General features: G+C 39.4%; 1 protein-coding gene across 1 annotated transcript; it reads left to right on the forward strand.

Annotated features, from left to right (window-relative positions):
* Nucleotides 1-6: 6 nt before the first annotated feature.
* ACADSB (acyl-CoA dehydrogenase short/branched chain) lies at nucleotides 7-15591 on the forward strand. Its single transcript, XM_010714868.2, has 11 exons — nucleotides 7-66; nucleotides 2305-2467; nucleotides 3114-3214; nucleotides 4095-4301; nucleotides 4722-4892; nucleotides 7142-7267; nucleotides 7646-7738; nucleotides 9360-9449; nucleotides 11136-11273; nucleotides 11831-11930; nucleotides 12448-15591. Exons 1-11 carry the CDS (start codon nucleotides 28-30, stop codon nucleotides 12516-12518), a joined length of 1299 nt encoding a protein of 432 aa, XP_010713170.1. The 5' UTR covers nucleotides 7-27; the 3' UTR covers nucleotides 12519-15591.
* Nucleotides 15592-25983: the final 10392 nt, after the last annotated feature.

Raw genomic sequence — 25983 nt, forward strand, 5'->3', positions numbered from 1 at the left:
CGCGAAGGGGGCGGGCAGCGGGCTGGCATGGCGGCGGCGGGAGCTTGGCGGAGGAGCGGAGCTAAGGTGATGCGCGGGCCGCGCGCTAAAGGCTGCCCGCCTGCTGCTGCTGTAAGGGGTGGTGGTGAGGGAGAGGGCTGAGCGTTCCCTTGTTCGGAGCGGATCTGCCTGCGCGTTGCCACGCGGGCTCCATCTCAGGGCGGTGCTGGTGATGTGAGGCAGCCCTGTTGTGTTGTTGGAGTGGCGGGGAGGGGAGCTGGGCTCAGGGCTGCTGCTTTGAGCGCCGGTTTTCACCAAACCTCTTCCGCGGTTGCTGCAGTACAGCGATGGGCGCTGAGCTGCTGGCTGTGTGCTTCCCTGAGCGGCGCTTTGCTTGTCCTTGCTGAGCTGCTGATCGGCCGAGCTCACCCAGCTGCCTGTCATCATTTGAGAAAAATCTTTGTATTTTTCTCTCTGATTGATAAATATCAACTTCCCACTGCGAGTGGGGCAGAGAGCGCTGTGTGCATCCAGTGATGTGTTCACCTGTGCGGCCAGTATGCCTACATCCCAGTGCTGAAAGCCACCAAGGGAAGTGTGGGCGACACCCAGAGTATTACTAGATATTGTTTCAACAGCTGTACCTACTGTCAGCCTCAGGATCGGGCTTAGCTTGGATTTTTTCCTCTATTAAAGCAGCTCTCAGTTTGCTTTTCTGTGAAGACCTGTGGTGGCTCCAGTGATTTAATCTTAGTTTGAAAGTGTTGCAGTTGTTGCTGCTCATCTAAATATGGTATTCCTCAATCAGTCTCAGTCAATATTTGTTTTGTGACCTGTGGTGTTGGACAGGAACAAACAGCAGTGTCTGTTTTCTGCATTGCAACTGCTTTTATTTTTTTCTGGTTGTACATGACTGTTTGGAGTAATGTTCCTTACTTGTGATAGGCTTGGGCATCTTGTTGCTAAGACAAAAGGAGTCCGCAGATCTGTTTTACATCAGTTCTTCAGTGTGGTGACAGCTATTGAAACTCAGCATGGAAGAGTAATTATTGGAAAGATCAAAGGAATTCTTAATTCCCAACCTCAAAGTTTCTGCTGTTTTTTGAGAAATGCTATCATAATGTGCACTGCTAACTTGTCCTGCTTTTTGTGAGCTGGCAGCAGTCTGCTTACAGCACAGTCTGTCATCAGCTCGCTGTGGGGTTAAGAGTGCATGCTAGCAAAAATGTATGTTGGCAGGAGGCTGCTCATATATACATTATTCTTATGGCACAGCTGTGTCTCTGCTAGGGGTTTCTGTCAGCAGCTGTCTTGATAAGAAACGAATGTCTGCACTTCAGTCTGGCAGCAGCAGTGACAGAAACCTGTAGTGAAGATCTGATGGGACAACAAAGTGTGTTGGGTTCAGGGAGCTGTGAGGGCAAAGCCTCCTTTCTGTCTCGTCTCTTTTGAGCTCAGTTGGTCTGACTATTCTTTTTTGAGTATTGCTTTTGAATAACACAAAATAAATTTTGCAGCAGGTTCCACACGTTAACCTGTTGCTTTTTGAGCCAGCTCGTGTTTGCTATGTTAATTCCATTACCTACCTGAGCAATTACTTGAACAGAAAGTAGTTCATAGCTCCACAAGATGCAAAACTCGTTCTGCCACATTATCTCTGTTTGTTCAGCTGATGATCACTGTGTGCAGCTTGCTCCCAACAGCCACGCTGTGTATGCTGTTCATTTTGGTGACTTCCTGGATTTTACCATGCATGCTTAACACAGTTCCCCCTGCAGTAAAATGCTGTGTAATACCTCTACTCTCTTGGGTGGATACACACTGCTTCTTGACGTCATTTGAGATTGTTTTATATCATGGATGAATGGAGAGACGCTTCTGAGAGCAGTGAGGTTAATCATTCAGGTTTAGTACTCCTGTACTTTTTAAATGAATAAACCAACTAAGACATATTAATAATTAGTTACAGAGTACTATCAATATACTAGCTGTAGGATTTAAACTATATAGAAAGTCTCAAATACCTGGTGCTTGGATTGTGTAATGTTTGCTCTGAAAATCAGCCAGTGATAAGTAAAGTTTCAATTGGAACAGAAAAATCCACAGTGCTGTTGAAGTCATGCCCTTTCAAAACAAAATAATCAGAGAAAGGGCTCTCATTGCTTTGAAAGTGAGAGTTGCTGGTCTCTAGAAAATCAGATAAAGTTAAGTCTGTTATTAAAGTTGAGTGGTCTTGTGGAAAAAAAACGTTGTTTTACATGAATATTTAAGTAATCTACAGACATGAATTCCACTAACTGTTCTGATGTTCTTTATTTTCAACAGCTGAAAAGAAATGTGCCAGCATACTTGGCAGCCTCTTGGAGGGCTTCTCAGTGTGTCTATAGATCTTCCAAATCGGAACTTATGCCAAATGTGACAACTGAGGGACTTGTCTGTGCTCCGCTTCAAACATTCACTGAAGAGGAGACGATGCTGAAAAACATGGGTACATATTTTGTGTGTGGTTAAAATTCAGAAATGCCTAGCTAGAAGGGAAATCTTACCTTAAAAATCCATTTTTGTCATTTAACACCAATTAAATCTCTATTTGAGATAGTTTTGCTGAATTTTGCTTAATTTTGAAATTCTGTAGATCACAAGAGAAGAATGCAATGTTGTTTTGGTCCTTCTTCCATGTTACCAGAGCACAAGTGCACATACCAGAGTGCAGTTTACTCTGCGTGAGTAAATATTAGCTGTTTGAAACTGTTGCTGTCGCAGCAGTGAAGTTGCCTGGTGTTGTCTCACGCCCTTTCAGAAGTGCTTGGTTCAGCTGTGGGTCACTGCTCCAGCTGATTGTCAGAGGTTTCACCTGTCACCAGATGGTGACAGATGTGATGTGTGCTTGCAATGTAGTCAGACTTGCATGAGGAAGGCTTCCTGAATCTATAGGAAGTACTTGTTTTGGTTCACAGGCTTGTAACGTGAATGATAACTGAACATGGTGGCACATTACTTTGTTTCACTTCTTATCTTTTTATTAAATTGTCTGGGAGTGTCAGAATAGAGGCATAACCTCTCAGAAGTGTGACATTTTAGTGATCCTCAAGTAGAGTGTTAGGATACTTACATGCTTTCTTTTTTCATTACAGTGAAAAGATTTGCTCAGGAACGAGTTGCACCTCTGGTACAAAAAATGGATGAGAATTCGAAAATGGAAGACTCTGTAATAAAGGGATTGTTTGAACAAGGGGTCTGCACATTTTTACTTAATTATTTAATCAAAAAACAACACCAGTAATATGAATTTCTAACTGTCCACTTTTCAGATCTTTTAATCTAAAGATTGTGAGAGATAATTCAGTTGAGCTAATGCATTGTTGAAAATTTGGGGTTTATCAATAGAAGGGCAGTTTTATTTTCTTTTTTAATCTCTCTCCATCTTTTACTGTGATATTCTCTCCATCTGTCCCACTCTTATACTGCATTCTTCAAATTATCTTTGAGTTTTTATCTTTACCAACTTTTTTTTTTTCTTGGACAAGAATAATTGCATGGAATACTAGGACCAGCATAATTGTAAGTGTCACTGGAAAAGGGCATTGAGAGTCTTCCATATCCATATCAGGCAGCCACAGGAGCTTGTGTTTATCATTCCTGCATTCAATTGTAGCTTTCCTGCTATCAAACCTAACGCTCACGTATGATGAAAACATCACTTTGTACAAAGACAACTCTAAGTGATGGTCCTATATTGAAATTGCAGAGTGATCATAGAATCATAGGATGGCCTGGGTTGAAAAGGACCACGGTGATCATCTAGTTTCAACCCCCCTGCTATGTGCAGGGTTGCCAACCACCAGACCAGGCTGCCCACAGCCAATCCAGCCTGGCCTTGGTGATGTTTGGCCTGTATTCTGCTTTTGTGAATTATTTCTTGCATGGGTTGACTCTTCTTTGATAATTTTTTTAGTTTGTAGAGGGTATTGAAAGGAGCTACATCTTTAAGAAAGGACCTGGAAATGCTTACATGTTGTAGTTTTTTATTTTAGTCTTTTAAGTATTAGCTTTGGCTAACAGATTGATGAGAACTCATGAGAAAGGCTGATATATTTGTATCTTTTCCATTTCAGCTGATGAGTATTGAGCTCGGGGAAGAGTATGGAGGAACTGGAGCTTCTTTTTTTTCCGTCATATTGGCAGTAGAAGAATTGGCCAAAGTTGATCCAACTGTAGCTCTGATGTGTGAACTCCAAAATACGCTGACAAATAAGTTATTTACCACATATGGAACAGAAGAACAAAAGAAAACCTACTTGCCTAAAGTGTCTAAAGATACAGTGAGTCAGCATCTCATGTTACTATAGTATAGGATAGTTTTCAGAAGTCACATAATAGTAGTGGTTGGGTGTTTTTTTTCCCCAGTAACTAAATGGGTGACTGCAGCGGTGGAAAATATCTTTGTATGTGAACTTTGAAACACTTATTAGACCTGAGACCTGTGGTGGTAGAGATGCATCCTGTCATCAGTAGTTGGGAGGTAAAAGAGGGAAGGGTCTCAGTTCCATTAAAATTTAACTTACTGTGGAAAAAATCACTAGAGCAGTTGACTGCAAGAGACATGGAATTACATGGTGTTTCTGTTGTTTACCTCCATACCTGAAACTTACTTTGAGGTGGTAGGTTTGAATTCAAGAGGCTTGTGCTTGCCAATTTTTGTTGCAGAATTCCTAAATTGAATTTTTCCCTTCAACTGGCAGATAGGCAGTTTTTGCCTGTCAGAGGCTGGATCTGGCAGTGATGCTTTCTCATTGAAGACTCGTGCTGAAAAGAAAGGAGACTACTATATTATCAATGGCTCAAAGATGTGGATTACCTTAGCAGAACATGCAGGGGTTTTCTTTGTGATGGCAAATACAGATCCTGCCTCAGTAAGTTGCTAAAGAATAATGTTATTTTCAATGACAGATGATGATATGTGATACTGTGAATTTTATATTAATAATCTGATGTTAAAGGCTAATATTCTTTGCACCTTTTCCTAGCTGAGAACAAACCTTTAAAGTCTTTTCCAACAAAAATAGAGAACTTGCTGAGCAATTTAATAAATTCCTCCCACCAGGGAAAATAAAAATGTCAGAGTCATAATTACTTGATGACAAGCACAGCATGCACTGGTCTTATCCCGAGTAACAGAAGAACAGACTGACACTTCTGGCCCAACTGACAAGTTGCTGTTTTGCAAGGCAAAACAGAGCTTAGGCTACTTGCACCAAATAATGAACAAATACACATTAGTAAAGTTCAGATTAAAAGAAAAAGAAAATCAAACCCATATCTGAATATGCATGTTTCAAGTTTTATCATTTACTAATTTGGATATTGGTGGTAAAGACTCAAAAATCTTTAAAGCATACTGTACCACAAAGTAGAGAGAGAATCCAATACAAAACTAAATTGTTTAAAGCTTACTCATGTATCTTTTTCTTTAAAAAAAAAAAAAAAAATTGCTTGAAGACACATTTCTAAATTAAAATTCAAAACTCTGACTAATAAAAAAATTCTTGTTTCATTGGATAGAACATCTGAGCATCGTGTTGCTTTCTGAAATTTTGTTCATTACAATCTGGTGGGTGATTTGAGTACTTCGTAACCTGAAAATACATTTGATAAGTGATTTCCATATTTGTTAACTGCTGTCCCTTGCGTATAGTCTGGAGTTGTTACTCTGTGTAGCATTTTGAAAGAATATGTCTTGTCCTGTTGAAGTTAGAAATTTGATTTTACATTAATATTCAAGGAGACTGAAAATCATTGATTTTTTTTCAAAGATTAGCCAACAGTTAACAACAGCATATATAAGAGAACAGAACACTGTAGGTTTGTGTACCATTAACTCTTTAACTTGCAGTGCACTACGTGATGTGGAATACTAATAACAGAAATCATAAAACCATGACAGAGAGGAAAGGCTTATCTCCTCTTTAATGAGGATACAACTCTTTCACGAGGACCACAATACTTTTCCTGCTTCGCTGTGCCATCCTCTTAATGGGAGGAAGTGCTGTGGGTGGTAGGTTTGGGAAGAGATGAGAACGTGGCCTGGGGGACCTTGCACTTCTCTCCTGGGCCCTGTAGAATGGGGTGTGAGAGACTGCTGTGGTTCTGGCAGGAGGAAATGCTGAAAACATGAATGAGTGGGGGAAAGCAGAGAGAACTGGAAATAAGAATAAATTACAGAGAGAAAGGGGAAGTGACAGTTATCAGGAATTACTGCTGTACTTCAGGATTCTAAGATTTCAGCTATGTGAAGACTGTAATCCTGTGCATAGAGGTGCCAGAATTTAGACTGACTGCACAGTTTATGTATTGTCACATGCATTATTGAGTGTCCTGTCTGAATTGTGATCTAAATCTGTGCAACAACCATCATAATGATCTCAGAATATTTTTATAAAATATGTTCCCACTACTTTTTGAAAATGAAAAGGCAGTGGTATTCATGTTCTGCAGACTGGAATCATAAGATGAATGTGCCTAGCAATCCTAGATGTCTATTCAGAGCTTTTATAGTACTTATACTGAACCCTGAATGTTCAGACACAGTTCCCAGTGATAACAGTCTCCTTAGTGAGGTGAGCATTCTTTTGGACAACCTTAAAAGGAAGCAAATAATTGCAGCCTTCCATAGGAAGCATAGCTGGAGTGATTGAGCTTAACTAAAAACTTGCATACTGCAGAATATTCTGACAGGTGGGTTTGGAGCTGCTATTCATTTGTCCACTTGAGCCTAATCACACTCTCTGTCTGGCAGCTCACTGTTTAACTGTGCAACGTTCCAACACAGCAATAACTTGCTTTCCCAGTGACTTCCAGTACAGACAGGCACTGTGATCCTGTTCTACTGGTGGCATAATACTGGTTTCCTGTCCTCTCAAGAGAACTTCCAAGATTATTCTATCTTTCACATGGAATATCTTAATGCAAATGTTTGCTTTGGCCTGTGTTGAGCTATAATTAGTAGATATGGGGAGCAGATGACAATGCCAGCATCTTATTTAGTAACATATGAAGCAGGTATAAAACGTCAGCATTGGAATGTGACACTTATATAAGCATTTGGTAGTACTAGCATAAAAGAACAGTTACTGATTTTTTTATTTTTTTTAATTTGTCCTAGGGATACAAAGGAATTACATGCTTCATAGTAGATCGTGACACAGAGGGACTACATGTAGGCAAGAAGGAGGACAAGCTTGGAATCAGAGCATCGTCTACTTGCCCAGTAACATTTGAAAATGTTAAGGTATTGTAGGCTGTTTAGCTATTGAAGCATGATTTGTGTATGGTTTGAGCTTGATCACACAAGGAAAGAACATTGACTACATTTCCATTTTTTTTCACCCTTTTTCCCCTTCATTGCTTGTTACTGTCATCCCTATTTCTCAGAAATATTCAGGAGGATTGAGTTTTAAGTTCTGAATTTTGATACTGTTTTTCCTAATTGAATTTATAATCAGAGAATGTTCTGATCGGATCTTCTAATTGGTTTATGGTTGGTTTATGTTTTATGCCCTCCTTTACAGGGCAAATTAAACAAAGTGTACAATGATTCACCTGTGAAGACTTCTAGCAGTTGCAAAGCAGAATGGAACTCAAATAACTGAGTGATTTTATTCCTTAGGTTCCTGAGACAAACATCCTTGGGCAAATTGGACAGGGCTACAAGTATGCAATTGGAATGCTGAATGGTGGCAGAATAGGGATTGCTGCACAGGTGGGTAACACTGTGTAATGCTGAATGCAGCCATGATATAACTCTGAATTTGCATTGAACTTCACAAAGTGTTGGTGACTAGTAAAGATAAACAATTGAGGAGACACTTTATTAAAAACTGTATTGCCACTAGATGTCACTGTCCCTGTGTCTAAATTACAGCAATATACTGAAACAACTGCAAATAATTAAATCTTTTCTGTGACATAAGCAATGCATTTAAACACATTAAATACCAATTAGCTTGTCTTTGGTGGTTAACTTACAGCTTCAGAAATAGTTCAACACTTTTGTCTCTCATTGTGTAAATTTATTTTTTGAAGACTAGATCTCTGGATAATATAATATACTGAAATGTATGATATTAATGTTTCTCATCGTGATTGGATGGGATTGCCAGATGTGACCTTAGGCTAACTAATGTTTCCTCAGTAGCAGTTTTGTTAATAGTTAACTTACTTTTGAAATGAGTATGATGTTTTTTTGTAGCAGAAATGTCCTAGTTCAGTGTTGTGTTGGAAAATTGTATCTTAATGGCATCTTCAAGAAATCATTTTCCTCATCTTGGAGGTTTTTCCAAGTGCTGCGTTTTGTTGTAAACTCACTTTGGATCTCAGATTGCTGGTGATTTCAGTGGAAATCAGATACAGCCTTATAATAAAACAGCTTATGACAAATTTTTTTCTGTATTTTTGAATTTACTTCCTAATAAGTAATGTTTTCTTGGGATTTTGTTGTGGATGTAGTTATGTTGTGTAGGGTGCGATGCATCTGTACTGCTGATCCTCTGTTTTCCTCCACCTTGCAGACAGACCTCTGAGTAATCACACCAGGAGTAGTGGTCCTTCTAAAACTCAGACTTTTCACATGGCAGTATACTGTGTTGCTAAATGCATTGGTTTTTCCATCATTTCTAAAAATCATCTGTGATTAAACTTGGCCACATATGGCATTTAAAAACGAGAGCCATGGGCCCTGCTATTCCCAGAGATATAAATAATATAGATGCTCTGGCAGTAAAATACATGGTCTAGAATTTAACTTAATTACTTCAAGTTACACTTATAGCCTAATTAAAAGTTAAGGTCAGGTAGTTCTTATATCTCAGTTACTACTTTTTTGGTAAATGGTGAGAAATACACTTGAATGAACAAGAAGAGCAGTGTTAAAGCCCTGTAGTATTGAATTTAGTTTTGCAGTGTGGTGGGTTTATAAGATAATTAAAATCATGTAAAAAATATAATTATGGCTGTGAAAACAGTTTCAGACAGTTTTAGTGCAAGGTAGCTGTGTATATTATTAGAGGTGTTGAAGCTGATATACTTAGTTCATTCACATGAGTTTATTCAAGACAACAATAAATATGCCAGTGCAGCTAATGAGCAAAGTACTGAAATCTGAGTAACTGTAAAACTGTCTTTTCAGATTCTATATAGAACCTTCATAATATTTTGATTTGTTTTAGCAATCATTAGGTACGAAGAAAATTTTTTCTCCTAAACACCAGGCTTCTTACAGAGGTGAACTCACTGACCAGAAGACTCTCTGCTCTTATCTCTGTAAGGTGCATTTGCTAGCTAATTTGTACTGAATATATGCCTTGGTTTTTGTTTTTTTACAGATGTTAGGACTGGCACAGGGGTGTTTTGACCATGCAGTTCCATACACAAAGGAGAGAGTCCAGTTTGGGAAACGCGTATTTGATTTCCAGGTACTTGTTAACAGGCTCATGAAAGGTTTTCTCCAAGACAGTAGCAGTGATCATAGTAGATAAAGCTCATAAAACGAGTTACCTGATTTTCATAATTTGTTCTTGATCTTCTGCCATAACTCCTCCATACTTCAGAAGAAATTTTCAGAAGAATTTCAGGCAAGCATTCATCTACCATTTGAAATCACAGAATCACAGAATTGCTCAGGTTGGAAGAGACCTTAAAAATAGAGTCCAACCACAACCTAACCGTACTACCCTAACTCTAACAACCCTCCACTAAATCACATCCCTGAGCACCACATCCAAATGGTTTTTAAACACATCCAGGGATGGTGACTCAACCACCTCCCTGGGAAATGTATCAATTCAGTGTTGTTTTTTTCAAATGGCATGTAAATCATTCATAATTTTAAAACAGTAGTGTTGCAACTCGTTTGGCTTGCTATTATATTCACTGCCTTGAAAAATACACTCTGATTTTAATCTCACAGTATGTTGAGCACATCCCAGTTTTTATACACTCGCATGAGGTGGAGGGGAAGGCCTATTCCTGGAGACATTGGAAAACGTAGAAAGATGAGGAAAACTGATTGAATTATTCTATTTCCTGTGTTGTATAAAGACATCTAGTTTTCCTGATAATATCTGTATCTTAAACTGAAAGGCTCTTTGTTACAAAAATGATGTATAGTTTAATAAGAAAGATGTATAATTGTAATTACTGTAGTAATTTTCTTGTTAAAAGAAACCTACATCTCAGCTGAAGGGAAGGAACATTAATGCTACTGGTAATTTGTACAAATTTTAGGAAGCACCCAGAGATATTTAGAAAATTATTGGAACTGTGTCTTTCAAATGGGAAATTGAATTTCATAATTGCCAAATTATTCTGTTATTTTGACCTGGTTTCTGCAAATTTTAAGGAGCAGTGTTAATGTTCTAATAAGATGAAAGATTTCATTGTGTTTTAGGTGCAAGTTAGACTATTAAATATTCATTTTCAATCATCATAATGTTTGTATCTCTTTCTGTAATCCTATTCTTCTTTAATACCTGCCATTTAGAGGTGAATTCCATCACCATTTTCCATCCTGTTGAATCCATTCATCACTCACATCCTCTATACTCCTTTCTAAGCCACCCATAGTTTTTGTCTCATGGATATTGTGCATGGGAAAAGGTAGTTGTTGCATTAGTAGTTCTCCATTTATATCTAAGAAGTTTTTTTCATGTCTTTTTCAGTTAAACTTCATGGGAGAACTAGATGATGTTGATGTACAACTATTCTCAATAGTTGGCTGCCAAGTAAATATAGCACTTTGACCAACTCTTGTCACTGCACTGCTGAGCAGAATGTTGCCATTTGGCTGAGATTTTTTTGGTATTCATGGGTTCAAATAGTTGACTTTTTCCAGTCTGGCAAGAAGTTCCCCTGTACTTCTGAATCCAAGAAGAAGAGAGGAGGGAGTGCAATTCCTAAAAGGACTTCAGTGGCTCAGAGATTTCTCGAATTTGTTGTCACAAATGCAGAGCCATGCGGAATTACTGGTCCATCTGGATTACTTTTTTATTTTATTTTTGAGTGTAGATATGTCCTTCTATGGAGAGAAAGGGATTCTTGCTAGAAATTTCACATGAGTACTAAATATTAGTTCTGTCTGACTTGTGACATGCTTGTTGCAGGCAATGCAGCATCAGATAGCTCAGGTGGCCACACAGTTGGAGGCTGCAAGGCTGTTGACCTACAATGCAGCCCGTCTTGCAGAAACAGGAAAGCCATTCATAAAGGAGGCCAGCATGGCCAAATACTATGCTGCAGAGGTAATGTACAGTTTTCAGTTTAATGTTTATTTCACTGCTGTTTGAAAGTTTCTTCCATTACTGAACATGCAATTGTTAAGTCATGTTTTGCTGTGAAATCTGTAGCTGTATTTCTATATTCTGTCATTAGAAGAGAAAGTGAATTTGTATTTTGACTTATCTAGGGAGATTTCATTCTCTCAGGATTCTTTTTGTGGCTGGAGAAATAAATGGTTCAACTTAGCTGGTCCACAACTGTGATGCTTAATGTGATTCAGAACTGCATTGCTTGTTTCTCTTTAATTGCTGTTTTGCATATTTTCCCTAGTCTGTTTCATAGGGTGTCATATGAACCATTGCAGTAATAGTGAATTCTTGATGTTCTCTGATGTGGAAGAATGTTAATGTGTAAAATAACTTGCATAAAATGAATACAAAAACATCAATCTGTCATTTTTCCACTTAGTAATTACAATAGTAACTAGAATATTTTGTCTTCACTTTTAATGACTATAAAGTGTAGCATTGCCTACAAGATGTTGAATCCTGAAATAGTAACAGTGAAACTCTTTTCATAGGTTGCAACGCTAACAACCAGTAAATGTATTGAATGGATGGGTGGTGTTGGCTTCACAAAGAATTACCCAATAGAAAAGTACTACCGTGATTGCAAAATAGGTGAGTATTGGCCTCTAAACAAATGTTTTTTGTGGCATTGATATTATTATACTATAGACATGAATGACTGGCTAATTTTTAAGAGATTTTTTTCCCTGAGAACTGTAATCAACGCTGATTAAAATGTATCTTTGTATGTAGTTCTTTGGATTAAAAAGCTGAATGTATGTAGAATTTTACGAAGGTTTCCTTGTATACCAGTGTGACCCCTGAACCTAAGGGTTTGACATTGCTACCAGTTGCTGACATCTTATGTTGGTGGTTAGCTTTTTATTGGTTATCTAAGAATTGGTTTTCATGGAAATTTCTTGTCGTTCTGTTGTACCAAAAGAAAAGCATTTTGGTTGTCACGGGTAAGATATGAACATCTACATGAATATTAATTCTAGAACTTGTTTAGTAAAGCTTCTCTTTATAATCATAAGCGTTCTAGCTGGACTGTTAGGATAATATCTTGATCTCTTGATGTACTCACCATGATTTTATTGTCTCCTAACTTTTTCTGTTCTGATTTCAGGTACAATATATGAAGGAACTTCAAATATCCAGTTGAGCACCATTGCAAAAAGCTTAGCACAGGAGTACTGAAAGTTTAAGAACTTTGTGACCGTTATCAGAAACAACTTCACTGAGCGTTAATCACTAATTACAGGTTTTTTTGTGTTTATACAAAATCAAAAGTGATATCATAAATAAGAATACATCATCAGAGACAAAATCACAAGGAAAACGGTGAATTCCACATGTCAGGACAGTGAATGTTTAAATCATGCTAAATCTTGAGTTGAAAGCATCTCTTAGCTGAAATTTTGTTGCTTTTGATTATACATGCAATGTGTCTGAACTTCAAGATTTCAAACTGAAACAAAAGAAATGTCTAAGTTGCCTGATGTAAAAGCTTCTGTTAAGCTGCCTGTGGGAAAAGTCTCTTCGTGTGCAGCCCAACTGTTGCACGGTGTAACGCTTCAGTTTGTTCTTTATGCCTTTTTTTAGCATGGGGTATGAGGAGAGCTGCTTGGAAATAGGTAAAAGAGATGGTTTTCCTCTTTTGGGGATTGATGTCTGTGGAGCTGCTGTAATTGAAGTTAACTTTTTTTTTTTTTTTTGCAGCCTTTAGTGTGTTCTTAAGTATATCTTGGTAATTAAGCCCTTCCAGCCCCAGTCTGTAGTATTGAAAGGTGGATAATGTCTACCTCCCTTTCCAGCATTCACAGATGTTAAGGGTTTAAATCTAAGAGGCTATTTATAGATATCCTTTTATAAAAGTTGGAGTTGAAATCTTTGTGAAATGGGGTTAAAAAGCTCTACTGGTTCTTCAGAAGGACAGAGGTATAAGCTAGCTAATAGGAATGCTGTGATAGTACCTCACAGCAGCCTTTCCATGTTCAGTGTGTGTTACCAACTTCAGTCCTCAGAACCTTCCTGAGAGTTAGGAAGGGATTATTGATATGTGGAAGGAAAAAAAATCATGGAAGTTAGTGGTTTCTCTGCAACCACTAAGAGACAGTTATCTTCACTGGGGAGAGAGGGAGGTAATTTTCTTGATGTATTTGCTGTTTTGTCCCTCTCTGTTTACTTTAAAATTAGACATTTCATTTACTTCTGAGGACTCTTCAGTGTTGGAGAACTAATTAACTAAGAGTCAAGAGACTAAAAATTTATATAATCATATAATTGCTGTAACTGGCAATTTGTTTCAAGTGTTTTGGGTAGGGAAAGATTGGTTTTCTGTTTTGGCCAACTTAGAAGGATCTCATTTTTAAAGCTTCCTAGTCACTTATGTGTAATGTTGAGTGGAGTTTAGAAAGTTCTAGTCTGAGACTCCCAGAGAATTTTCTGGCCAACTATGGAAAAGGGCCCTCAGTAGGTATGTTTTGACATGCACACTGCAGTGCCTTAAGCAGAGAAACAAGCAAGAAGGAAAGCATCAGTTCTTACACTTGCTTTCAGCCTCAAAGGGAAGTAACTATTTGAGTGAGTGACTTTCCCCACATGTCCTCTTTGCCTTGTTGACAGGCAAAGAACTAATGTGATAATTATGCCAAATAAAAAGCACTTTCCATGTGAGTTTGTTCAAAAGAATTCCTGAAAGTTTCCTTCTTATTGTTAAAATACATTTCAGGTTGTTTGCGGACTTTCTTTCAGATTCTAGACTACAGTTAAGACTATGAACACTACAATGACTAACAGCAGTTACTCTGCTCAAAATAGGCATCTGTGAGACTATGCTGATTGTAATCTTACTATAAATACTTGAGTGTCCTTGATTGCTGTGATGCAATGTGCTAATGTGAGAGGCTGTCCTCAGCTGCTCCAGCCTGCTTTGCTAACACGAGTATCAGCAGAGATCAGGTTTTGATCCGTACTGTTTAATGGGTCTTATAGTGCAAGGCAATATCTTAGCTTGGCTTCTTTAGATTTGTGTGAGGCTACAAAGTGAGTGATGGTCCTTAACTGGCTTAATATAGTGCTAAAAGCAAACCCTTTATTAAGGAAAGTGCAGAGCTCCTTGAAGGACTGCTTAGGGCTGGATATTCAGTCTCATGTAAAAGGACTGTCTCTGTGTAGAACTGTGTCAGGTGTCTATTTAAAATAGGAAAGGAAAAAAAAAAGAAAAAAACTCATAATAATGTGACTTCTTGCAGTCTGAACTTGGCTGTTGTACTTCAAAAAAAAAACAACCTGGACAGCTTCATTAGCAACACAACAGTTCTTCTTAGAAAGGCAAAGTCAGTCTTTTAGCTAGTATTATGACTGTGAGTATTTCATGTCTCTCCGTTCCATACACTGTCCGAATTCTTTCTTTTGAACAAAATGAATGCATTTTATTTCTGTCTACAAAATTTTGTGGAGGAATATGCGCACAAGTAAACTTTAATCACCGGGTTTCTTCCCAGATTCCATTTTTCCTTAAAAAGGGCACACATGACTGTGTCAGCATTGGCTGTTTTGGCCATTTACTCTGGGAAGAGTTTGTTTGATCCTCTTAAGCCTGCTTCCATGGCTGCATTAATGCAGTTGTTAGTTTAGTAATAGGGTGTGCTCTGTTGTCCAGGAGCTGTTAAGAGCTGCCTGTAGCCCCCACCCCTGTTGAGTTTGGACATGTGAGTATGGATTGTCATAAGTTGCACTTTTGCACTTGGCACCGTTAAGCATAGAACTGTTAATGATGGTTGGACCAGTAGGTGTTGGGGCAGCAGAGCTGGCATGGTGAATGTTACAAGGCTTTCTGTGATGAGAGTAGGACTTAAAGCTGCTTCATGCACAATATGTATTTATATTAGTGAGTTTCCTATATATGTCCTTAGTCATTTCAATCAGTGTAGTCTATTACCTTGGAACAACATCTTCAGTGCTCAAATGCTGCATCTGGACTGGTTAGAAGAAAAAACCTTTGCTGAGAATGCATTAAAAAGTGCCTGAATTTGATATATCTGACTAGATACAATGCTAATCTTGTGTATCAGCTGATGGTTCTCTAGTAATCTGTCATTTAAATTTTTAAATTGCAATTTTTGTACCGAGACAGAATGAATATATCTTCTGTTGTATTTCTTTCATGTTACTCTGGTTTGTGATAAAGCTGACGCAGGTATCCACAGAAAGGTTTAATTGTTATCTGGAAAATACTCAAATATAACCTTTTATATGATGTTTCTGATGCTGTTGTTCTTTCTTGCGTGTTTTCTTTTCCCTATGTGAAGATTGTGTTAGAAAAGGATGATGTGAAATACAGAGTAATTGTTCCACAGGAGCTTTTCACTATGTAAAGAATTTTCTAATTAACATGATATTACTTTTCCATTTGGAAATCTTTTGGTGAGAGACCTATTTCAAGTTCTCCATACCACAATAAACTAGATTTGAAACACAGTCCGGTTCAGAAGCAGCTGTCTGACTTCCTTGGGCTTATTGAATACATGAAAACTGAAGAAACATTTTTCCTTGGCCCCAGAATGTTTTCACTGTACCAATGTGATAAATGTTCTCCAAAGAGAATAATGTAAGAGTGGCTAACAGCTGCCAGAAATACTTCATGAATATTTACCTGTTATGCTATCACTGTGCAAACTGTTGGAGGAGGCGCAAATCAAGTGAGAGCTGATGAGGCAGGTGAAGATGTGCTGCACGATTCCAAAAGAACTTTCAGTTTGTTATGCTGAAATGTAGAGGTTGCAGAGCATTTGACAAGGAGTTGTCTTCTGAAATACAACTCCATAGTCTAAGTGGAAGGGAATGGTTGGAAATCTTGGTTGCACTTGGTTGCCCAGAGCTACATGGCATGGCCAGCTGTACACAAAGGGTGAGAGAGAGTCAGTGCCTGCTTGGCTCCCCTCTGAGCACTCCTCCCGAGTCTGTGCCAAGGTCAGACATCAGTGTGTGGCTAATCCTGAGTTGTAGGCTAACAAATAGGAGTGACAATAATTATTTTGGTTAAACATGGCAGTTGTAAGATCAGTCGCTATAATGAACAAAGTCCAACTTAGTGCAGTGGAGGGAATTTCTCATTGGCTGATACGAGAGATATGATTAAGCTTTGAAATCTTGGTGTTTATTTTCCCCTAAAAGTATTCTGTTTGTGTGCAGTAACATGTTAGGCGACTAAAACTAACCAGTGTGTTCCCTACTGGCTTGCTTCGTAGATCAGTGTTCACACGTCGATTCATACTAGTGTTCAAAAGAATGTACAGTGTGACATTTTTGTCTGCCAAAATATATTTCAATATAAATCAAAAAGTTAGACAACTTCAACAGGCAGCAATAGCATTTTGTATATTCTTCTGTCACTTGAAATCATGTGGATTTACATCCTTTTGGAGCTAATCTTCCCCTGCACGTCTCATTAGTGTACAGTGACTAATGCTGAAGGACTGTACGTATGGGGAAAAATAAATTACAAGACAACTTCACTAAACCTTAAGAAAAAGCACTCCCCACCTGATGGAAGAGTGAATCATGATAGCCAAGTAACCAGTGCTTTCGGAACTCAGAATAATATGTGCAATCAGGAGTTCTGAACATGCAGAAAAATAAGTTCATCAAATATTTTGCCGGGATCTCTGGAGAAAGGAAAGCTATCGCAAGCTGTAACTACTCTCTTACATAATACTCAGATGGAAAAAAAGTCTAATAGAAACAGGAAAACCTAAAAATACAGTAATAAGTCCTCAACTCCACGTTGCTAGCTTGGTTATTAGTGGGTCACCTCAGCAGGAAATTAGCATGTGAGAGCTGAGGAGTGATTTCTGCTCTCTTCCCAGCAGAGCTGAAGAGCTGCTAACTGAAGTGTTATACAAATAGTTGTCACAATCTGTGACAGTTTTAAAAGCATCTGTAGTAAATCAGTGCATATGGCAGGGCTGGGCTGCTCCTGTTGTGTTTAAAGAAGTCAGTGTGCACACATTAGCAGGACTTGCAGCTAGCTCTATCTGTAAAGGTGAGCAGTGTGGGAAAGCACTCGTTGGTGTCAATAGCTGAAATGGCACGGCATTGCTTGCTTGTTTTAGAGCACAGTACAAGTTGGCAGATTGAGAAATGTCTTATTTTTTCCAGTTATGACACAACTTTCTTTCCCAGTGTGGATAGAATGAGCTGAGCTGCAGTTTGATCTGTTCGTGCTGAATTTGTACCTCATTTCTCTTTGTGCCTGGTGGGTTTGATTGTTTTGGTTTTGAAAACTTTGCATTTTGAGGCCTGCAAAAGAAACTCTGGTTGGGTCTCTGCTTCACAGGAAGCAAGAAGCTCCGATACACGTATCCAGAACTGTTGTTTTTCTGGTTGAAGAGGTATTTCCTCCCTTCTCTTGAAAGAATTCAGCCAGGGTTTTTGAATGCTGAGTGACCCATCAGATGAACAGGATAGCTTTCAGATCATCCTTTCCATCAGTTCAGTTTCCTAAAGAAAAAAAGCCATCTTTGTGTTCACCTTTGTATCTTTTCATTTCTATGGCTTTTTGCATTTTATCTCAGTCAGAAATTAAAGATTCTGGAAATGTGCTTGAATACTGAAACGCTCCGCATAATTTGTCTTGTTAGTTGAGCTGATGGTGTGTTGGTACACAGCAAATGTTTGTTAGTTTTTTTTTTTAGTTGTCAAAGCCAAAGCTGTTTGTTTTAGGAAGGAAAATGTTAGGTGTTCTTTCCTGGGATGGAAGATGTTTGTGCACCAAATGCAGCATTCGCTCCAACTGTTCCCATAAGAATTGATGCAAAGCACTTTTTCAGCGAAGGTACTTTCTGAACTTTGAAGATGCTTTATGACTGCCTGTGATGTACGAGAAGATTGGTATATGATGTGAAGGCTGGACTTGTTTTCCTCGTGTTCAGTGAAAAACTCCTTATGCTCCATTCCATGATTTTTATCAAATGCAAACTCCCTCCTTAAGGTACCAAATTACTTTTGTCTTCTCAGCATCTCTCCAGTCAAACTTAAGAAAGAAAATAATTTTCCCAGTTTAATCGAGGTAAGGTCTCCAACTGATTGCTGTGGCAGGTTATTATTGCTTGAAGAATAAAAGCTGGATTCGGTTGAGCTACTTGTAAAACATACTTAACTATCATGCAGGAATCACAGTTTCTGAGGTCCAAAGCAAGGTGCAGTGGCAGGTCTTCCATTCCATATCACAAGTATTCCACCCCTACTGTACTTTGACTTCAGCGATTCAATTTGAAGAGATAAACACTTCTCTGGAGGTAATACAGCTAGTCATGATTTAATAATCAGAACCTAAGAATCTGGTTCACGTGGGTTGTCCCCTCATTCTTCAGGGTGCTGACACGGCACCAGGTTAAGACACCCAGAGACCCAGTGACTCAGGCTATTGTAATTGAATTGCCAACCTTTTCTATACTGTTATTTCTATTTAGAAGTGTACGAATTTCTTTTTCTTTTAGTACTGTAAAAGCCTTCTGGCACTGAATTACATCAATTTCTTGACTGAAACATATCTGCTCTATGCTAACATCATTATCCAGGAATGATTTCTAGAAGAGGAAGTGAAGAATAATTAAATCATTCCTAACTGAAGGAAATGTTTTGCAGAACTATGCAAATTCCAATTTGCCCAAGATGCTGTGGTTTCATATTCTATTTCTGGGAAGGGCAGAAGGAGAAGCAGTTATTTTGGGAGCCACAGCCAGGCAGGTTCTGGCTCCAATCTTTCTCTCTTTCCTCAAGATGACAGCGTGCTGAGACATCCTTGTTCAGGCAGGAGCACAGCACTGCTATGGTCAGCATCTCAGTTCCTGCTCTGCTGTAAGTGCTTGTAAGTTGGACTTGCCCCACTTGATGAAAGGGTTGTTTGCCAGGGAGCATCTTGGCTGCAGACCTAATTTGCTGTGCCTTCTGCCCAGTGAGTAAGACACCAGTGTGCTGCCCTGGCTATGTGAAGGTATGAGGGGCAGTACCCCGCTCACCCCTGCTTCTCAGCCTGCTGTACAGTGCCTGCAAGACAGCACATTGACATTTTGGAACCCCAGAATGGGATTTCTGTATGCTCCATCAGCAGGAGTGCTTGTTGGCAGCCTGCAGACAGGACGCAGCCCTCCTGCTGCTCCATGGCTCAGCCTTAGGTTTTCATATTTTCCCATCTGCAAATCTCACCGGGCTTTAGGCAAAAATAGTGGTGTTGGGTGAACTATCTACTTCTAACGTGGGAATGTTTGCACATACGTTAGTGATGTCTAACTGAATTATTAACTGGAAAAAATACAATTGGAGTGCTGGAAGAATGGCTCTACAACTTCTGTCATTCAGGGAATCAAATTGCTAAAATGAGTTATGCATTGAAATCCGTTTAGAATTAATAACATATGTCCCACTTTTACAGCTTTCCCTTTAAAAGTTACATTATAGTAATGAAGTGTAAATAGCCAACTTGGGTGATTTGCAAAAGGTACCAGCCTCATGTCTCTTCTAAACCGGTTGATTTATGTGCTGTTTGCCGTTTTTGAGAACACAAAACAATTAATTTATGTGTGAAAAGAACAGTGAATTAATCCTAGAGAGCCCTGGAGCCTTTAAAGACCTGAATCATATGTTGAGCTCGTTTAAAACTTGCATAAGAAATTAATGCAGAATAAAGCCCTTTAATTTGAAAAGTGCATCTATAGTAGGTGTCCCTAGGATATCTTCTGGATCATTATTCAGAAAGGTTAAGGAGGACTTTATTTTTTTCTTTTCTTTTTTTTTTTATTATTCCAGTATGTATTTTCCAGTTGCAGCTCAACATGGTGCATTTCAACTCATAAAGAGATGGAGATTTTAAAAAGAAACAGGGAGCTTTCTATTCACCTTCCACTTAATTTCCTCGCTGCCTTGCCAGTCCCAGCTTAATGAATGTAATTGCTACCTTTGATGAAAATACTATTATCAAGATCACACATTACATTGGAAAACAGTTTTTCTTTAAACACAGCTACTGCAGTCTCTAATTATGCATGTAACAAGTGGCTCCTGAACAAAAGAGCATGTTGTCTACAATTGCTAGGAATTGGAGCAAGGCAAATTTGAACAAAGAACAGATTAGATTTGCTCCATGCTCCACAAAGCCCATTCCCCTGATTAATTTCCTGCAAAAACTAAAACAATTCTCTCTTAAAAGAAACTAACCCTCATCTCCAGAATGATCCATATGCCGTTTGTGTCAATCTATATGATGATAATGGCTACAGATTTAAATTATTAACTATTAGATGTAGTAAAATAGGAAAGCTCTTTTATAAACTTGCCTTTTCATATGTAAATAAGCAGTACAAGGACTTAAGGAATAAGGAACAAAACCCTGACTTTTCTGTGGAAACCGAGAGCCAGAAAACACCCAGTGACTGAAAGTCTGAATTGTGTGTGTATAATCCAATTATTTTGCCCGTTTACTCAGCGCTCCGTACCATGCATGGTCACTGCAGCAGAGCATCACGTCTGCTTAGGCTGCGTTGGTTTGCCAGGAATCGGTGTTTGAGGGCCGCTTCCTCTGCGTGCATGGATGTGCCTTGAGGAGAGTCCTTCTGCAAATGATTTCAGAAGTCAAAATCCGAATTGGAAATGCATTCTGCTGTTATTCCGTGGAACAGCCAGTAGACACCGTGAAGATGTTGAATTGGTAATTGGCCACTGATAAAATCCTGCAAGTATGGATTGAATTGTTGTTCTGTATTACTAATACGAGGAATCAGTCATAGTAATTTAGAACATAGCATTATTTTTCATCTTTATTTGTATTGATCTTCCGGCCATTGCCCATTGTACAAGATTCGTATAAAACCCAGTTATGCGGTTAGAAGTTCTACTTCAAAGCATTTACAGGCTGAGTTGGGATCAGACATGGGCAAAGCTAAACATTTTCTGTGTCATAAGCCTATCAAAGATATGAGGTGTTGAGGCTTCTACGTACTCATAAAATATATATTGAATTAGATCTTAACAGGGTTGGGTTACGATCTTGAAATTTAGGGATTTCTAAGATAGTGCTGAGAAATATCCAAGCTTTGCAGCTGGCGTGAAGCTCTGCACTCCCCATTCTTTCACATAGAGAAACTTCTCTTCATCTGCAGTGCGTTTTCATGCATCGCCAATGTGCGTCAGCTCCACTCCTGCACTGTTAGATAGTTTAGAGCACTTTTGGAGTAACTGGTCTGCTTAAAATAGGTGGTACTTCCTGGGCTGAGATGACTGTATTACGCAGTGTGACATGGGACCATGAGATGCAGTATGAGAGAAATGATTCTGGTATTACGTGCCATGTCCAATAATAGGTTCTTTTCTTGAAGCTGTTTTACATGAGGCAACGATGGGGAGGAGAAGAGAAACCAGTTCTATTTTTCAAGTGACTGTTAATTGTGAGGATTTTTCCTATATATGGGTATTCACAGCCTTTCCTCTTCCTGGAAGGTCCTGCAGTGTTTTGTTCTCGTTGAAGCCAGGTGAGGTTGAAGAGCATGTGGAAGTTTCTAGGCACAAATTTGTGAGTGCCTTCATTCAGGGCAGACTTTGTCACAGTGGTGAATTCAGTACTGCAGTGGAGAGAACCTGCATGTGCAAGAAGGCGGCACTGCCTGCAGCCTGCATGACTTTTCACACCTCTCTTTGGGGCTCTGGCAGAGCTCAGGAGAGCAACTTGGAGTTATCTGCGGTTAGGAAAGGAAACTTTTTCTAGAATACCTGCTAACCATCGAACAGCAGTGCTACCAGCCAGAGTGAGAGAATTACAGTGGTCTTCTAGAAGCCTACAAGTGTCCAAGAGTAAGAGCCTGTCATTTGAAAGGTGGGTACCATCACTTGGGGTGTGCATCTGGCTGTTGTGGGACTGTCGCTCAAGCAACAAGTTGTAAGACCTTCTCTCCAAGAGGGAAAGATAGTAAAGGACATGATGTATAGGGTGCCAGAAGTAGGAGGTGGAAGGTGGCAGAAGGCTGTTAGGTATTGGTAGCCTACAGCAGCTTCCAGGGTCTTTGTATTCTCATTAATCAACGCAGAGATTAGGGGTACAATCTTGATATACCAATCATTTATCCCATCACAGTCACTACCACACTCTGAATTTGCATTGCTTGCACTTAATACCAAGTCTTGAAAAAGCACTTTGCAAGAAAAAAAAAAGATTTGTAATTTTCCATGTGGATAGAATTAATCAAGATGTTATTATGATGCCAAATGAAATTACGTAGAACATCATAAAAAAAAAATCTTGTTCATCTCAGTGTCAATATCTTTAAGAAACTACGTAAAAGAAAGAATTAAGTTTGTTATGTGGAAGCAGAAGTAATTTCTGCTTGTAGCATTTAATACAGAGCCCTGTAAAAGGTGTGCATGGAGAAGAGATGTGGCACTTGGGCAGTGTGAATATTCATTCGTCCCTTCATCCCACCACCTCTGTGTCGGTCTCAGCCTGTTCCAGGTTAGCTCAGCTCCTGGTGTAACCTCCATAGCTGTAAGTGTTCTTCCAGGTGGTTTCACGTGGCACCAAATAATGCATTTTTTAGCACAGACGTTGCCTGGAATAAGCATTAATTCACAGATGGCCTCGTAGTTTGTGCTGGGGGGGTTTCAGGAGGCATTTCTCCAGGAGTACAATGCATATGCTGATTGCTGAGGAGGAGCTCAGACCTTGTACCTGTCAGTATGGGCTTTTATGTATAGGCAGATCAAAGCAGGAACTTGCAAACTCAAGTCCTGCAGTCTGCCCGTGGTGCCAGGAGGAATGAAAAGCCAACAGCCTGACTCCTGGGTAGAAGATGGGGATGAGAGATCCTTCCATGTAGAAGTGACAGGGATGCAAGGTGCTGTATTGTGAGCTTGGTTAAGTTCTCAACATAGAGGAGGGGGCAAACCTTGCATCTGCTCTTAGATGATCGCATTCCATTTGGTGCAAATGGAAAAGGCAAAGAGACTGGTTTGTACTGCAGTGCTGCTCAAGCCTTACCTCTGCACAGCTCGTGCAGCTGAGCACCAGCCAGCTCAGCACACCTCCTGTGTGCATTGCTCATTTGTTCCACACTCCTCTCTATCTAGATGTATGATACAGAGAGGAGGAAAAAGGAGTTTGGGTTTAAACTCTTATCACTAAAGTGAGTCTCCCTCTGCATTAAAAAACTATCCAGACAGTGTAACAGGAATGGATTCAGTTCTTATGTCATAAATTTGTGTGTGTAGAAAAAAGACTTATTGGTGAATTTAGCAGTATTTTTCGTTGAACTGGCAGTTGCTAACCATTACACCAGTATTTATTTGATTCTTAAAGAGCACAAAAGCATGGACTACAAATAAAGAAGATGGAGTAATAGCTTTTGACTGGACCACTAGCTTTAAACTTGAAATGAAGTGTCCAGTTTTGAGTTACTGTGTCCAAATGCCATTTGTACAGTTTGAAAAGTGGGGGCATTTTTCCAGCTTGTCACTGTTAGCTGTAGTTCATTCCAGTGAATGATATCACTGAAGGAGCAGTTGTTCTGCTATAAGTACTTCACTCATGACTGGAATGTATTAAATGTATTAATCTGTGCCTCAGAGTGTAATTTAGGGAAGCCCTACATTTGACACATTCTTGTACATCCTTATTTTATTGCCTTATCCCGCAGGTAACAATGTCTCAAAAGCAAAGAGACTGGATGAAGTTAAAATTACATGTCACAAAATATTATATGCACTTTTGTTGCTCATTTTGCTGTCAGAATTACGGATTTTCAACAACATTAGTTTAAATATGTTTATGACTTGATTTACGCCTCCGATGTCGAAATAAAACCCAAGGCAGGGATCCGAGGCTTCAAATGATGCTGGAGACAGAATGAAGCCGTGAGAGGAACGTCCCCATCCTCACAGCTACATCTGTAACGACAGAGCTCTGTCACCAGCAGCACCTGGGCCAGCCAGGGATAACAAGCGAGGGCTGAGCGAACCTGCAGAGTATTTGTCAAACCTGCTTTAAGTCAGCAGGATAAAAATGTATTTTTGAGGCAAGGTTAAACCTTATGTCAACGAAGTGAACTCATAAAGCATTTATAGCCACCTCGTGACTATTACGTATCATAAATTTGAAACAGTCTTAATCCATAAGTGTGTAATTTTAAGGTACTTCAAGACACGCTCCCTGCCTTACGCTTTCAACGCAGCAATCATCCACGTTGCTGTTAGCAATTAGCAAGTACATTATCAGCAGTGATAAATATCATTTTCAGGACTGAATTGTGATTTGTACCCTTAAAAAGAAACGCATGTATGCCAGTCCGAGGGGATGTGCCATGGCTGTGGCAGTGAGGATGCAGGCAGTGTGATGCTGGGTCGGACTATCAGCCCCAGGTTGCTGAGTGTTGCAGCAGTTTACTTTAAGTAACGTTCCTGACTGTGTGCTGGAACTTAACTTGCCTCTGATTTCTCTGTGTTATGAGGAAAGCATTTAATGACCGCAGCATCCCTTATCTATATTTAGTCAGAATTTCACTGTAATGGCTGAAACCCGTGGGAGCCAGGTTTGCCCTCAGATCATGCCAGCACCTCACTGCCAGCCCGTGCTATTTACTATAAACACACTGAGCTTTTCCTTTATTGAATTCCATGTCTTCCCTCGTATGCATTACAAAACAATATCCAGATCTACCCACAGATTCTCCTATGGGGCTGGAGAGCCCTTGCCACGGAGCGAGGCAATTCATAAGGGTGGAAGGGGCCCCGCTCCACCTGCAGGCATCGTTAGCTGGCGATGATGGGGATGATAGAGGAGATGGGAACAGTGACTGAACTCCGACCTTATCGATCCAGCCACCTCCACCCAGCTGAGTTGCTGCGGCCCAGTCAGCTGAAAAGGAATTTAGAGGGCAGTCGTCTTCCCTGCTCAGCCCTCTTGTCATTAATAACGTTTTCACCCGTGACAGTGATAAACATGCAGTACTTGAGGAGAGTTTATTAAGGTCAGTCCATAAATAAAAATTAAAATTTAAAAAATGGGTTTACACAGATGAACAGATGGATGGATAAAGTGATTGGTAGAACAATAAATATGAAAATAGACAGATGGATGAAGGATCTGGCAGTGGTTCTCTAAAAGCCCAATGCCTCAAATACCTCCAACGTTATGCCAGGCCCTTCTCTCCCATCTGATAAAAACAGATTTAATGAAGCTCCTTCGAAACTTATAGGTTTTGTGGATCTATGGCCTGGCTAATATTTTGTCATTTAATGCCTATTCTCCAACCTGATAAAAAGTATTGCAGCCATTTCTCTATGTCAGGTGTATAACTGAGTGCTACTAAAATTTAAATGTCTTATCTGGCCTTGGATTTAAATGCAGATGGCCTTAAACTTTGGAGTTTTTCTCAGTGCAATATGGTGTACAATGTGGTGGCTGACTTCTTGTTATCATTCTCAAAGAGATGGAGATTGGTATCTCTAGTGGAATTCAGGCTACCAGCAAGCAAATATTCTTATTCATTTCCAAAGTCTGAACATCGATATAAAAAACAGACCCCAAAATCCCAGTAACACTTCAACCCCATCATCTCCAGAAAGCTGGCAGGTCTCTGTGGTGTAAAAAATAAATAAGTAAATACTGTATATATTA

This window comes from Meleagris gallopavo, chromosome 8 (assembly GCF_000146605.3).
Source record: "Meleagris gallopavo isolate NT-WF06-2002-E0010 breed Aviagen turkey brand Nicholas breeding stock chromosome 8, Turkey_5.1, whole genome shotgun sequence".
Classification (NCBI taxonomy): Eukaryota; Metazoa; Chordata; class Aves; order Galliformes; family Phasianidae; genus Meleagris; species Meleagris gallopavo.